The 15024-nt window shown below is 36.1% G+C and overlaps 1 protein-coding gene across 1 annotated transcript in view; it reads left to right on the top strand.

Annotated features, from left to right (window-relative positions):
- The window catches only part of TMPRSS15 (transmembrane serine protease 15), a 58974-nt gene extending 44264 nt beyond the window's left edge, over positions 1 to 14710 (top strand). Inside the window, exons 21-28 of the mRNA XM_074150912.1 lie at positions 166 to 298; positions 5185 to 5280; positions 8679 to 8728; positions 9164 to 9338; positions 11237 to 11418; positions 11667 to 11762; positions 12709 to 12848; positions 14555 to 14710. Coding sequence (XP_074007013.1) covers positions 166 to 298; positions 5185 to 5280; positions 8679 to 8728; positions 9164 to 9338; positions 11237 to 11418; positions 11667 to 11762; positions 12709 to 12848; positions 14555 to 14710 — 1028 coding nt within the window. The remainder of the gene's footprint in view (positions 1 to 165; positions 299 to 5184; positions 5281 to 8678; positions 8729 to 9163; positions 9339 to 11236; positions 11419 to 11666; positions 11763 to 12708; positions 12849 to 14554) is intronic.
- The last annotated feature ends 314 nt before the right edge of the window (positions 14711 to 15024 follow it).

The raw sequence follows: 15024 nt of genomic DNA, 5'->3' as shown, positions 1-15024 counted from the left end.
ACACAACATCTTGGAGATGCTGTCCTTATTACTGCTGTAGCATATTTTAACTTTTTTTTGTTCTTTGCTGGCAATAATAAATGTTTATACTACATTTCTGTTTTCTTGGGGTGGGGGGAAGGGTGGTTTACTAATCTAAAATGCTTCTGTCCATTTGGTCTACAGTGAGATTGCTTAATGGTTCTCTAAGCACTGAAGGGCTGGTACAGGTCAGGATTGGGAATATGTGGCACCTGGCATGTGCAAATGATTGGGATGAAGAGATTTCGGACAGCGTTTGCCAGCTGCTGGGGTTAGGGTGAGTGAAAAATATTCATTGTCCTTGCAACTTCTTTGCAGGTTTGTTGAGTCTGTATATTGGTGATTTCCTCATCATTTTACTGGTGTCTTTACCACCCAGAAAAAGGGCAAATGTATATTTCTGTGGCAGGTGAAGTGCTTGATGTGCTAACAAATTTGTAAGTGTTGCAAACCCTGTTTTGATCGCACTCATTACAGGATTTATGACTCTGATAGACATGAGGACGCATATTAGAGAACATTGGGAGACTGATCTGGAGGTATCAGTCTTTTATCACTTTATGTCACTATCTACATCTTCACTTTTAAGAGGATGGCTCAAGAGTAAAGCTGGAGCAAACAGCAGCCTTGGCTGCTCTGCTATCATACTAGTATTCATTTCAAGTAAATTCATGATAATCACTTGGGTATTCTGCTACTGGACTCACAATATGTTTCATACCTCCCATTAGACCTGAGGTGTTGGGAGTGGAAACTGTATTTCTCTTGAGATATATTTAGAGGGGGGAGGGAGAAGGGAAGTACATGACTGAGAAAGATGGATTTGACTTCAGTAACTGTTCAGCAGAATTTCCAGGGAAGAGGTGGGGAGGGTTGAGTGCAGAAGTGTTGTATTTTTCAATCTATGGTAAAATTTATGGCCTAAATTATGGCCTTACTTACACTGTACGCAACTTCACTGCCATCCACTGAATAATAAATTGCTTTCCTACAGTGCTGAGGTTTTTAGGGAATGTCACTCATCCAAGTAATAATCAAATTAAATCCTAAGCTTGTGATTCATTATGTTGGTTTTTGACCAAAGTAGGATGCCTGCAAATGCCCTTCTGATAAATTAATTGTAGAAATTACAGTTAGGAGGACTTAGAAAAATATTCAAGTGTTATTTGAAAATATTTTTAATCATTGGAGGAATGTATGCTGGTTTGGTTTTTTACTTTTTTCCCATCAGGTAGGTACTGTATTTATGTAAATACCAGACACCTGCAGGCACAAATCTTGATTGTAATTTCTGTATGTAGTTATCTCATGCATAAAAGAACATACAAACTATGACTAAATATTCTTCTAGTCAAATATTTTGTCCTTTACAGTGGCCAGTACCCCTCTTCCTCTGATTCTTTCTCCCCCTTCCCCATCTCCTTTCCGTCTATAACTGCTGGACACTAGTCATTTTGTGGTCTATTGGTTTAATTTAAATTTTTTTATTTGATACACTTCAGTGAACTTTGTCTTTCTATTGTCTAATGTCACTTTCTATTACCTTTTAAAAATTACTTATGCCTTTGCATAAAATTCTGTGTTTCAGTTTGTCTCTATAAACTAGTCAGATATGCTTGTTAAAAAAATCCCTATTAAGTTTCCTAGTTATTTCTTTTTAATTCCATTTCTCAGTTTATTACATCTTCCCATTGCCATGAAAAAGTATTTTTAAAACCTAAAGTCTAGTATCCTGGGTGCTACTGCTGTTACTAATACTACAGAATAGGATAAAATAAAATTTTCATATATATACACCTATATTAATTCCTATAAGCAGCACTATATTTCTGCTTTCTATTAATACCCCTGTAGCAGCATATTTAGTAATAAGTGACGTATTTGCTACTAAAGGGATGTTTGTGATAACAGGTCTTGAGTAGGCCATAGCTCATGCTCCTATACTGAAAAATTACCTACAATCACGTTTTATTAGAGAAAGCGGCTAAGGTTCATCTAGGACAATTTACTTTTGCTGTTAATTGTTTATACATTTGCTAGTCTCATTTACTGTTTAATTTATGGAAAAGACTGAAATGATAGGAGTCCTGTAGCATATCCTGATTATTTATGTAGCTGGGCTAGAAAGTGCAATGTTCCACACAGATTCTAATAAATCACACATGTGAATCCTTTTTTCAAATATGTGGCTGTCACAAATACATGCAAGCTGCACAAATTCATGCTTTTGAGAAACCTGAGCAAGATCCTTTGCTCAGTTTGTGCTCATAACTGTACGCATCTGACAACACTGTTAAAATCTCAGTATTGTTGGCAGCACTTTTCCTTGAACCAACAAAATCGTTTGTTGAGCTTTTCACCATTCTTTCACAATTTTATTCTTTCACAATTTAAGGTTGGACCAGATGATCCTTGAGGTCCCTTCCAACCTGGTATTCTATGATTCTATTGGTCTGCTGTGAAACATGCTTGTTTCTCTGGGACCAGAGCCAGCTGGGTCTTTACTGAATGGTACCCAGGAATGGGGGAAGACCTTGCAATTTTGCCCTACCCAAAAGTCCAACAAGGACTTAGAGTTTAGGACTTGCTCTCAACACTGCAGTCTATTTTCTTCAAGAACTCACAAAATTCTTGAGAAGGAAATGAGTTTATTGGAATACAAGGTCTTGTTTGAGATTTTCAGGTTTTCATCCACCCCACTTAATGAATGCTCAGTAGTAGCTACATGCCTACCTCCTGAAGACACCTCAGAAAATCTTGTCTTTGACTGTCAGACCCAGGTTCTCCAGTGTGCTGAGAATACAACATAGGGCCTGAAAAGGGTGGAAACAATCCCCCAAAATTTATGCACAAAGAATTTTTATTCTGATGGATAATAAACAGATAGCAGAGAGTCATGGGCTGGATGTAAGAAAGAACCGGGTTCTCAGTGTGTTTAGGCTGTGTTTGCACCATTGAGGACCAGAATTAGGACAGTCCTAAAAACTTGATGATAGACTTAATTTCATGTCAGTTGTAACCAAGTAATAATGTGTGCTTTGACCTGAAAGCCATAGGAGAAGTCGCAATGATTTTTTTTTTTATTTGTAAATCCACAGCTTCACTTAAGACCAGATGCTGCTAGTACATTTGGCTTAAACCCTTTGCTTAAGAAGCTTCATTTCAAATCCAGAAAGTATAGAGAGGTTACTTTTATCATTTGCAAATTTTCATATAAAAAATTGTGTGCACACCAGCATTTAGAAAACAGCAGCTCTTCATATGAATCCACATGTGAACAAAGCTTTTTTTATGCCAAAGAAAGTGTTTGCTATTTGTAATTTGCTGCTATTCTTGTTTGTTTTTCTGTCAGAAAATCAGCGGATGAAATAGAAACATTGCCCTGTGACTCAAACACAAATTTAATAAACTGCAAACATTCCACAGCCTGAGAACTAAATCATGAATTACAAAATGCGTGAACATATTTTCTTTACATAAGAAATGTGTTGGGTTTGTTGAGGTGTTTTTTTTAACAGGGATTGTTAAATTGTAGCTATCAGACAATTGCACTTCTGTCCTTATTCTGAATACTTTTTTCATCATGGTGCCACATCATCTGAATCTTTCCCAACATTTGCTGCTGCTGATTGTTACTAAGCACATCTGAGACAGTTAGAGACTGAAATCATAGTGACCCATAGAGTATTTAGGTGCATGAGGACCAATAACTTTTGAGGAATTTACTGTACAGATATCTCTGTAGATCTCTGTGTAAGAAAATTCTGAGACTATTTCTCTAAGTTTTCTGTAAGTTTTGCCTAGTGAGCATGTTGAATGGAATGAGGGTTACTTACACCTAGGTTAGCCTCTTGAGGGCAATTTTTGTCACAACCTGCAAGACTTCTAAAAGATCATTTCCATTAACAGATATTAAAGACCTGTGACACTACATTTCTGGACCTGCACAACAAACTATATTCTTGTTACTAAACTGAATATCTCCAGGAAAAGTGTGTGATTTCTTATACTTACAGAAATGCTTAACCAACATAATTTACCAATAAGTTAATTAAAAGAGTAGTAGATTGATTTTTGTAGTAACTCATAAAGCTTAGAGATTTCCAGTTGTGTATGCTCTGGCGCACTAAGAAACCAAATGAAATTATCAAAGGTTTTCTCAAACAAGGGCTTTAGAGTTCATTTTAAAAAACTGGGCAAGATTAATAAAGCCCCTGTGGTTACAGAGAAGGTCAGAGAAGTTCCAATCTTCAACACTTATAATGAAGTAACAGCATTAAAGAAGAAGGGAGGAAGGAAGGAAGGAAGGAAGGAAAAGAAGAAAGAAAGAAAGAAAGAAAGAAAGAAAGAAAGAAAGAAAGAAAGAAAGAAAGAAAGAAAGAAAAGTAAAAGAGTGGGAAATAGTTTGCTCAATCTTTGCTGAAAAAGACCCAGAAAGATGCTGAAGTGAGATGAGAGATCTTCACAACTATTATGAGATTGGTGGAAGCTTTGACTTGGAAGGTTTATAGTGTTTGCTCTATAACAGTGTCTGTTACCGTAACCTAGTAAAACACACATGCATTCAGTGGAAGTTTCCTGGTATAATGTGTCATGGAAAATGTAAGCCAGTAATATTCATAAATGTATATCCTCTAAGCTTTTCCTGGTAGCCTGTTCATTTTTTTACTTTGGTAAAAGTTTCTGCTCACTAACTTTCTCACTAAACACCTTAGTGCCTTTTACAGACATTTGCACTTATCATAGCTCAGCAATTAAACGGGTCTTAGTGAAGTTCCTCATTGTACAATTTGACTCTACCTACCGGGGTTGGTACTTTACTACTCTCCGGGATTGTTTAAAAGGTCAAGTCAGGGTTCTGAGGGAATCTCTGAAGTACATGTTAGTACACCAGTGTCTTATATTGAAAAAAGTCTGTACGCTAGGCTGTACATGTATCTAGAGACAGAATTAACTGGGCTTTGTCATTTCCAAGTTGAGAAATGCTGCGGAAATTACTTTTTCAGTAGGGTGGGTCATGCAGCTCTCCTAGCGGCACAGCAGGGCTATTGAACATCTCCTTTCTCCTATATCTAGTTTTGCTCTCCATACACAGCAGTTAATTCTACCAGTACAATAATTTCCCAAACATTCCCAATATGTATGTGTGTCTTTTCCTTCCAGAGATGCAAATATATCATCAGGTGTATTATTCACTGGAGATGGCCCATTTGTCTACATCACCAAAGCAGCTAACCACAGCCTAATATTTACAAAAAGGTGGGTAGAATGACGTTTCTTCTTCATTAAAAGGATAACTTAAAGTATGGTGATGAATATACACTAATTGCTAGCTCAAGTTTATCTGAGAGGTAACATGATTCTGTATGAGGTCTGGACCATAAACATATCTAGGTTTTATTCTCTGTCTACTGATGAATTCTGTGTAACATTAGGCAACTAACTCACTCTTTTCCCTTCCATTCTTTCTCACCTATTGTAAATTTTAATGGAGAGATGCTTGCAAAATTTTTAGCTAATATACAGTACAATCTTAAGTGAAGTCTTTATACATTTGCTGTGAAAACAATAAGTACTGCTATTTTTACAAAACATTTCTTATCTAGAAATCACTACATTGTGAATATATAATAAGTAGAAGAATTAAAATGGAGTGGCAATCACCCATGGTTATATAGTTGTTATCAGACAAGGTTCTCTCTATAATCAGTAGAGAAAAATAAGCACAAAAAAAAAAAAAAATTGCAAACCATCGAGGCATCTCTTGAAATATGATGAGTCCATAATCCATAAGTCTATAATCCACTGGCTTTATTGATACAGATTTAGGACTAAGTGTGGACTGCTAAATTAAGCAATCCACAGACAAGTATCTATCTATAGACAAATTAGTCCTGCTCAAAAATGACCTCTGGATTTGTTTCCATGTTTAAAAGTGAATCATTAAATGAGATGATCCTTGGAATACACAGGATTAGCACAGGATTATATTCTCAGGAAATTCTGGGATTTACAGTACACCTCCAGAAGGAGAAAGGCTTGCCATCATCACATAAAAAAAAAAAAAATATATATATAATGACTATAATTACTGTCTTTCTGCTTGTAAGAGGGTTTATTATACACATTTTCCTGGAATCCTACCAAAAGCAGCGAGGCAGAAAATCACTGTCTAATTGTTAAAATACTGAAATCATGTCGAGGATGGCAAGAGTCCATGTTCTTTCAGGTTTCCTTTATAAACATACCACATAGTAACGAAGTAGGAGAGAATTCTTAATTTGCTATGCTGTATTTTACCTACATTTTACAAAAAAAAAAAAATTTAAAAAGATACATTTTATGTTCTAATTATACTCTGTTAATCCCAAACATTAATCATTCTCACTGGTGGTGAAAGTATTTCTTTTTTCTTGAGTGGATGTCTAAACCAGCATTGCCACAAGAGATCTTAAAGAGCAGTAATGATTTAGTCTTCTGTTAATATCTATTAAACAGTACAAAGTGATTAATGCAGGAGGAAATGGAAAAATTTCATTCATTTTAGTTGTGTTTCTGTTGCAGAAATAGGTATCCTCTACCATACTTCATCTGAACAGCCGATAGAAATCATTTTACAGAGTGACACCATTACAGATGCACACACGTTTTTTGTACATATAATGAATGATAGAAAGATCACACAGATTTTATAATAAAAAAAATCATTCACTGGTAATCAAATTCTGAAATGCATTTCTCACATCGTCTTTGGTCTTTATTCAAGCATAACTACCACTGAAGCAAAGGACAGCACATATAATAGGACTGGAAAGCTGTGGTGGCAGAGACACAAAACTGTTCTCTGATGCCCTTAGGTAATGTAATTCTTGGCAGGATAGATTTGTAACAGGGCAAAATCCTGCCTTGGAGATCTATGTGAGCAGATTCCAAGGGCATAATTGCTTTTGTCAGTTCTTAAGTGAAGATAATGCTTACAGATGTCCCAACTACTCCAGATTTCTGCCCGGCATGCTGCTCCATAGATGACATTTAGAGAAGGACATAGGATAGGTATTCAGCATAAGCAATACCTCTGTTGCCTTTTGGACTCCCCTGTGCTAACCAAGAGGCAGCTGAGGACTGGTGAACTGAAGTGCAGGCAAGGAAGCGGTTTTCATACTGGGAGATAGCTTCAGAAAGAAGAAAAAGCAGATGGCCATGAAGTAACTTCTACTAAAGCAATCAGTAGGTACTGGTGATGGGGCAAAGACCCTCATTACATGTGACTCCCTGCTTCAGTGTAAAAAATAGGGGCAAATCTGACATGTTGGTTTGGCTAGTTTATGCATCTACCTAAGAGAAAGCAGAGGACCAGATAAAGGAGTTAATATATAGTACCACCGAGAACCCTTTTAAAGCCTATGGAGGGAGCTCGGTCAAAGAATATTTAGTTGCTATGAAGTTTATGCAGAAGATGGTATTGGTTTCCTGTGGGTTTATGCATTTCTGGTTGTCCTCCTTGATGTTTGTCTCACTACCAAGGGACATCCTTATGAAGTCAACATAAATTTGAATACAAATTACAGAATTTGTAATTTAATATAAAATACAGGTTTCCATTTTTTTAAGTTACAGCTTTAAAATTATGCATCTATCTTGAAGTGGAAAATGGCTAGGTGAGACTAATCAGGGCTGGAGGCATATTTCATTCTTACCTGCTCTGTAGTGAAGATTTAACTGGGGAGGTGGGGGGTGGCCACAGTTCCCACCTGCCCTTCTTGCACCACTTGTGCACTTGCACCACTATGTGAAAATGCTGGGTCACATCAAGCATTATTTCCCTCACAACAGGTATCAAATTTTAGACCAAACTCAGTGAGGGATACATAATACCGTATCATGTTTAAAGTATCCTTCCCTTTATTTAAAAATTATGTGGAAATGCATACTGCAAACTAGCCGTTGGCAGACTTTCTTTTCCTCTGATATATTTCTGTATGTATCAGATTTAAATTGCTAGCACACACGCTGTCCCAAGTGTTCAGATTCATTACAAGCTATGAAGATAATCTTGAAACCTCTGGGTATCAGAAATGCTTGAGCAGTTTTGATCTGTGGTCTTGTGCTCTTCAGACTCCGGCTTTATATCTCTGCTAAATAATTTCCAACCCTGTATATGCAGCTATATATTTTACAGTGCATTATAATCTTAGTAAGAAAGATACAGTGATATCAAACTAACCTCTAAAATTCTTTGGTTACACTGATCTCTAGTGGTAAGGTATTGAAAACATCTCAAAAGCTAGAAAAAATACCGAATGCAGTTACAATTTTATTGAGAATCTGTCACAGACAGATGACTCATTTCCCTAAAACACAAGGGGAATCTACTTTTATTTCCATAACATACACCAATTAAGTGTTCATTGAAGGGGAATATGTACATTTAATATTATATATAATATAATGTGTATTTATGATTAAAATATGATTAAAATACGTAGGACAAGATTATATTTATCAGTTGGTGCTGACAAACTAATGTACTTATATATATAGCTGTATATGTGCTTATATACATTTATAGAGATATATATGTATTTATGTATATTTGTTAGTAATTTAATGTTACCTGGTGTATAGATACTTGTGATTTAATTGCATTTTCATTCTAGAGAACACTGTGTGAACAACCTGGTTGTTCATCTGCAATGTAACATTAAACGTAAGTACATATACTCTCGGAATATTTCACACAGAAATCAAACTGTTCAGTCCATAAAGCCTAATGTTTATAGTTTGAATTGAAAGGTTAGGGAATGGACTATAAAAGCTATACTTGTAACGATATAAACACAGGAAAATGTACAGTCTTCATTTGTTTTCAAAGTTAAGTATACGCTAGAGACAGGTCTATACTGAAAACACATATATAAAAAATCCAGAAGGTGTGAGGAAAGAACCCATCTAAATCCAAGTTATAAAGTGGCATTGATTTCAGCTATAAAGCACCAAACTTTTTTCCACAGTGATAATATTTTTGAATAGCAGTTCAGATACTACAAAGCCTATTTTCCCAAGAATATTAGCTAGTCTAATAAAACATGCTGTATCTCCCTAAAAATCTGTTATTTTTGAGGTGTTTTTTTTTTTTTTTTAGCTTGTGGAAAACACCTGGTAACTCAGAACAATGGAACAAGGATTGTAGGTGGAAGTGATGCCAGAAGAGAGGCTTGGCCTTGGATAGTTTCACTCCATTTTAATTCCAGACCTGTTTGTGGAGCTTCCCTTGTCAGTGATGAATGGCTGGTGACAGCAGCACACTGTGTATATGGGTAATGTTCATTGCACTCATAAGATAACACATTCTGATACTTCCACAACATGCAAATATCCAAATGGTGGATAGCCATCAGTAAAGCTGGGTTGAAGTATGGACCTGAGCCATCAATCAATCCTGTATAGAGCAAAACACTCTTTCAAAGGATCACACGGCTATCACTGGGGAGCAGCACTTTTTTAGAGGATTTCTAGATGGTTACTTTAGAATAAAATTAATATATATACGCAAGTGCCTCTTTCTCTCCACTGACTCCAGGACATCTTTCCAACTAGCTGAGAGGGCCATATGACATACATGCCATATCTTTTCTTTATGATTTTCATGATGATGAAACACTTATTTTATGTGCAGGTTCACTAGGGAGGCATCAGATTACGAATAATTTCTGTTACATAAAAAAGTAACAACTAGCTCACTGTTTAATTACTGTGTTTTGAATCACTTGTGGGCTCAGCTAAAGGCTCCTTTGCTTTCTGGTAAACTCTCAGTCCTTTAAAGCAGAGAATCATGGAAAATAAGCAGCATTTTCTGAAAAATGAAGAATTGCACTTTAAATATATGGTATTAATACTGAGCGTGTGCACTTAACCCATAATTAACGTGGGCCTCCATTAACTAGCTGAATCTCTGCCAGTGGTATAAAGGATGACATCATACCTCATAAAGGTAAACTCAGTGTTGCCTGTTCCTCCTGTATATTATCATAGATTGATCAAGATTTACTGTGCATCACTGGAATGAATCTTGATTTATGTGCATTGATTAGGCAATATTGGATAACCCCTAGATGCTGTTATTTGTACCATGCAAAGAAGTGATGCGTATTTAAATATTTTCTAGGGTTTTTTTCCATAACATTTATGCTGTAGAAGACACCTAGAAACTGGAATGGCAAAAACCATTAATATTCAAAATTACAGTAGAGCTTTTATTATAAATAGCTAAGTAGCAAGGCACTGGAGACTATGCTGATAAATTAATGCTGCCTCATTGCATGACAGGAGCTATATTCCACACAAAGACTAAAATGAGAAGGATCAAGCCCTCTTAGTTTTCACACAATAAATCCACACTTGTCTTGGTATTTGCTTTTCACTTAAATCACCTTTCCATTTTCACTTAAATCTCTTTTTAATCATCTTCACTTTACTGGAATTTACCTAAGTGAGAGCTTACAGTTTCACACCTTCCGAACATTTAACTTAAAACACTCCTAGTTTAGAACAAGATAACCTCTTGATGTCAAACCAAAAGATCAGCAGAAACCAATTCAGTACAACAATCAGGCTGGAAACATATTTTTGAAACTATGAACTTGTTGATTAAAAAAATAGCAAATAATTAAGTTCTCTAACTTAAATACAACCTCAAACCAGCCTGCATAGCTCAGCAAAAAAATGCATACTTTGTTTTGGCATATCTTCTTCGATTTAGATTAAAAAATTAAGAGACCAATTTTCTGAGTCTATGAACTGCAGCATTTCCAATGACATTTTAGACCTATTATTATTTAGATATTCCATAATTTTCTAACTGGGACGGATATTAATTGCCTGGTGGGCAGTCAGCAGTATTCTTCACAGTGTTTAAAAAGCCATGGTAATTTAGTTAATGTATTTTCCTCCTCTATGTTACTGTCTGATTGATTCTTTATAAATAATGCATTATAAGCTTAACATAAAAAATAAACCACATATTTCTACAGTGGGAATGTTTAAGATAGTAATACCATCACAAAATTGTAAGCACATCCACTACATTCTATTTATTTTGACAAAATGTGCAAATGCTATGAATTAACATGATGTTAAAAATTATCATTTTTCCTAACATATTTTTCAAAACTTTCATTAATCACTCGTATTTGCGAATATTCCTTTCAACTTCCAGGAGGCAATTAAAACCATCTCAATGGAAAGCAGTTCTTGGCTTATATGACCAATCAGATATGACACAGTCTTCAACAGTAGTTCGAAACATCAGTCAAATAGTTATAAACCCTCATTACATGAAGCGTACAAAAAACAGTGATATTGCTCTGATGCACCTTCAATACAAAGTGCAATATACAGGTGGGTTGTTATTTTCCCATAAAATAGATTTGCTCTGTTATGCAAAACTCTAGCTGTGCTAAGCATATGAGAGTGATAAGGTGGTTGTACATTTTTTTACAACCTCATCATTCTGGAGTCAGTCCAGTACCTCCTGGATATCTTGCCCAAAAAGTGGGTTTGAATTAATGAACATTTTCTTATGTGACTTCATAAAAACCTGAATACAGGGAAGAGGTAGAAATCGATTACTTGTTTCTCATTCACAGATTACATACAACCTATCTGCTTACCAGAAAAAAATCAACAGTTTTTACCAGGAATTAACTGCTCCATTGCTGGCTGGGGTACTATTATGAATGAAGGTGGGTCATCTGCTTGGAAAATTATGACAGGCATGAAGCCATGAGGGAAAGCTTGCTCCTAATTCCACAGGGGTTGCTAAGGTCGAATAGTTTAGAGAGGTACTCCTCTATATTAAAATTTGGGAACTATCCCCCTCCGCTGTCCCTTCTCTAAAGCAAAGTAATAGAGTTATATAGAGAATAGAGAAGAGCTTATTTATTAGAAATAATATACATATCTAAGATCATTAAATTAGGAAAAAAGCTTATTCCATTTCCCTAGAAGTTATGATGACTACTTTTCTCAATATGAGATATGGACATCTTATTTCCAGATTTGGGGGGGGGGGGGGGGGGGGAGGTAGGTTAGTCTTTCTGACAATATGCAAATGATTTTTCCCCAGAATTCAAACATACTGACTATAGAGTGAAATGTATGCTCTGTTTGTATATCATATGCACCAGATTTGGAGTCTCTGTGAAATAATAAACATGCCATTTCACTTCCACAGTTGCTCATATGCATTTGCTTCTACATTTTCAGAATGAAATTGCATTTATAATTCTGGGTAGAAATTAGTAACAGAAATTTTTATAAAAACTTGAAGTAATCAAAGTTACACAACGAATAGTGAGGAAACATCAGTCAATTCAAGTTCCTAAGCCCTTAATTACCCCTTAGATCTCCCCACAGTGAGTTCATAGTCATTGATTTTAGGAATCTTGATTTAATTATAACCAAATTCAGTCCCATTGCACAAATAAAAGACAGGATTCTGTTAATGAGCGCCGTTTAATCAGTGACTGTGTTACAGGGGTATAAGCCTGAATAATACAGCAGTGAGGCAGGGCTTCCTGCTGCTCAGTAGTGTGCCCAGCATGCTGGAACAGGAACAAAACCATTGGTGTTCTGTGCGGGTTGTACGTATTTATTACAGTGGGTAAATACACTTTGTATTTTCATCAGGTCCCACTTCAGACATACTGCAAGAAGCAAAGGTCCCTCTCATTTCAAATGAAAAATGCCAACAATGGATGCCAGAATATAGTATTACTGAAAATATGATCTGTGCAGGTTATGACACAGGAGGAGTAGATTCCTGTCAGGTAAATACTAGCAACTCATTTCCACTGCTATCACACACCACATCTAATTACTGAATAAAATGCTCGATCCTCCAATCATTAAAACCAGGACAACTACTGTCCATGAATGTAATTTCTAGTCATAGTATTTTGCCCATTTACTATTTTATTAAGATACATGTTGAAAATATAAAAATCTATGATGTTCTACCATTTTGACATAAACAACCATGGATGGAGATAAATATAAGGACTGGAAATTTTCTGCACTACATTTTGAATAATTACTGCTGAGTAATTCCACGAAGGAAAGAGGGACATGCTTAGGGAAAAGCAGAGTACAGAGAAATAAATACCAAATAGATTGAGGAGTCAATAATGCTTCATGCAGGGAAAGAGAGAGAGCAATAATGTTTTTCTCCAGAATCTGTAGATTTTGCAGACCTATTGTAAGGGGAAGCCACTGTATTTTGGATAGGTTGCCTTTCTGCATTGATCTCATATGCTGCTTCCTGGAGTTCTAGTTATCCATTCCAGCTCTCCTTATAACACACTGCTTCTCTTTGAGGATGTAGTCAGAGTTGGCTGTCACATAATTTTTCTTCCAGCAACATGGAGTCTATGGCATGGAGACTGGCTGGTTCTCCTCAAGTCTGATGAGGAGCACTCTCATGTAACCGCTGTTGCCTAGCCCTCACAACCTAAGCCTTCATCAGGTGCAGTGACTTTGGCTAGTTTAGTCCAGAAGGAAGAGTGTATGCAAGGCTAATTTCACTTTCCATTCCTTCAACCTCTGTGGCTTTCCTCCTTCCTTTTTCCTTCTGAACCTCATACTGAAAAAAAGCAGTGTAGCACCATAGGCTGATATAGAGTACAAGTGACCAGCATTGCGGTCAATAACCATTCAACCATGAGCAAAGATGAACAAGTGAGTCCTGATAGTGCTTCAGCCTTTAGGCTGCTGTCACATCCTTTGAACTTTTGTGATGCCCTAGAGTTATGGGCAGAAGTATTTTAATAGCCAAGTCCTTGCAGACCCCTCCTGTAAAGAACCATTCATAGAGCTGTGAGAAGACAAAACCAATACTGGTTCAACTAACTTGATAGACAATGAAAAATAGTCATTGTTTTCTTTCTCATTAGAAAAAGACACTCATGGCTGACTCATCCCCCACTCAGGCTGTGGGCTGAAGCAAATTTGGTCTCCCACACTCCATTGCAATGCTACTTCTGCTAAACTATTGAGAAGGAGGTGTAAGAAAAGGACACCTCCTCTTCTGGCAATCTTGCCATCTTTTTCTCAAAATTTGAACTTGCAGAAACTCTGGGGTGACCGAAAATAGAACGGCATTTTGGCAGAATAGATTCAACCAGAAAAATAAACCTAGACTTTTACCCTTGCTTTATGAAAGATGAAGGGCTAAATGTAAAAGTAGTAAGCAAAAAAAATCATTTGAAACCCAGTCCTGTATTGAAAGACTGATAAGAGCTTAAGATCACATCCTTAAAAAAAAAAAAAAAAAAAAAAAAAAGAAATTAAAAAGGGAAATGGATTATCTCAAGTATTTTTTCACATGGAAGAATTCATGTTGATCTCATTTCTGGTGCCCAAGATATATATGGATAAAATGCCTACGAGTAAGGATCAACACAAACAAAATATCATAAACAGGCTCTGCTTCAGAGTTGACACTGTTTACTTCTAACTTTTGAATTTTGTATTGCAGGGAGATTCAGGTGGCCCTCTGACGTTTGAAGATGGTAACAAGTGGGTTTTGGTTGGTGTAACATCATTTGGCTACGAATGTGCACTTCCCAAACGACCAGGAGTGTATGTTCGAGTCACCATGTTTGTGGACTGGATTAAAAATATCATCTATTAGCTTGATATCTTTTAATGACAGAAATAGAATTTAAAGGTTGAAAGAAAGCCATTGTATAATGACGTAAACCAAACTGTCATTCCAATCTCACAGTTAGAGAAACTGAATAAATATTTAAATTTTGGGAAGAAAAATATTAATAATTGATAACTCCATTACCAATTAAGAACAATATTTCAAAACAGATGCTGTCTTTTGTTAATACAATGTTTTTATCATTTTGTTTTTATTTCGTATGAGACCATGGAGAAACAGTTTTTTGAATACCATTGGAGGGCTTTGCAAAGTATGGGTACTAAAAAACCAACAAAACA

The sequence above is a fragment of the Numenius arquata genome, chromosome 1 (genome assembly GCF_964106895.1).
Source record: "Numenius arquata chromosome 1, bNumArq3.hap1.1, whole genome shotgun sequence".
NCBI classification, from domain to species: Eukaryota; Metazoa; Chordata; class Aves; order Charadriiformes; family Scolopacidae; genus Numenius; species Numenius arquata.
Note: the sequence above shows the minus strand (reverse complement) of the source record. Positions and strands in the feature narration are given on the sequence as shown.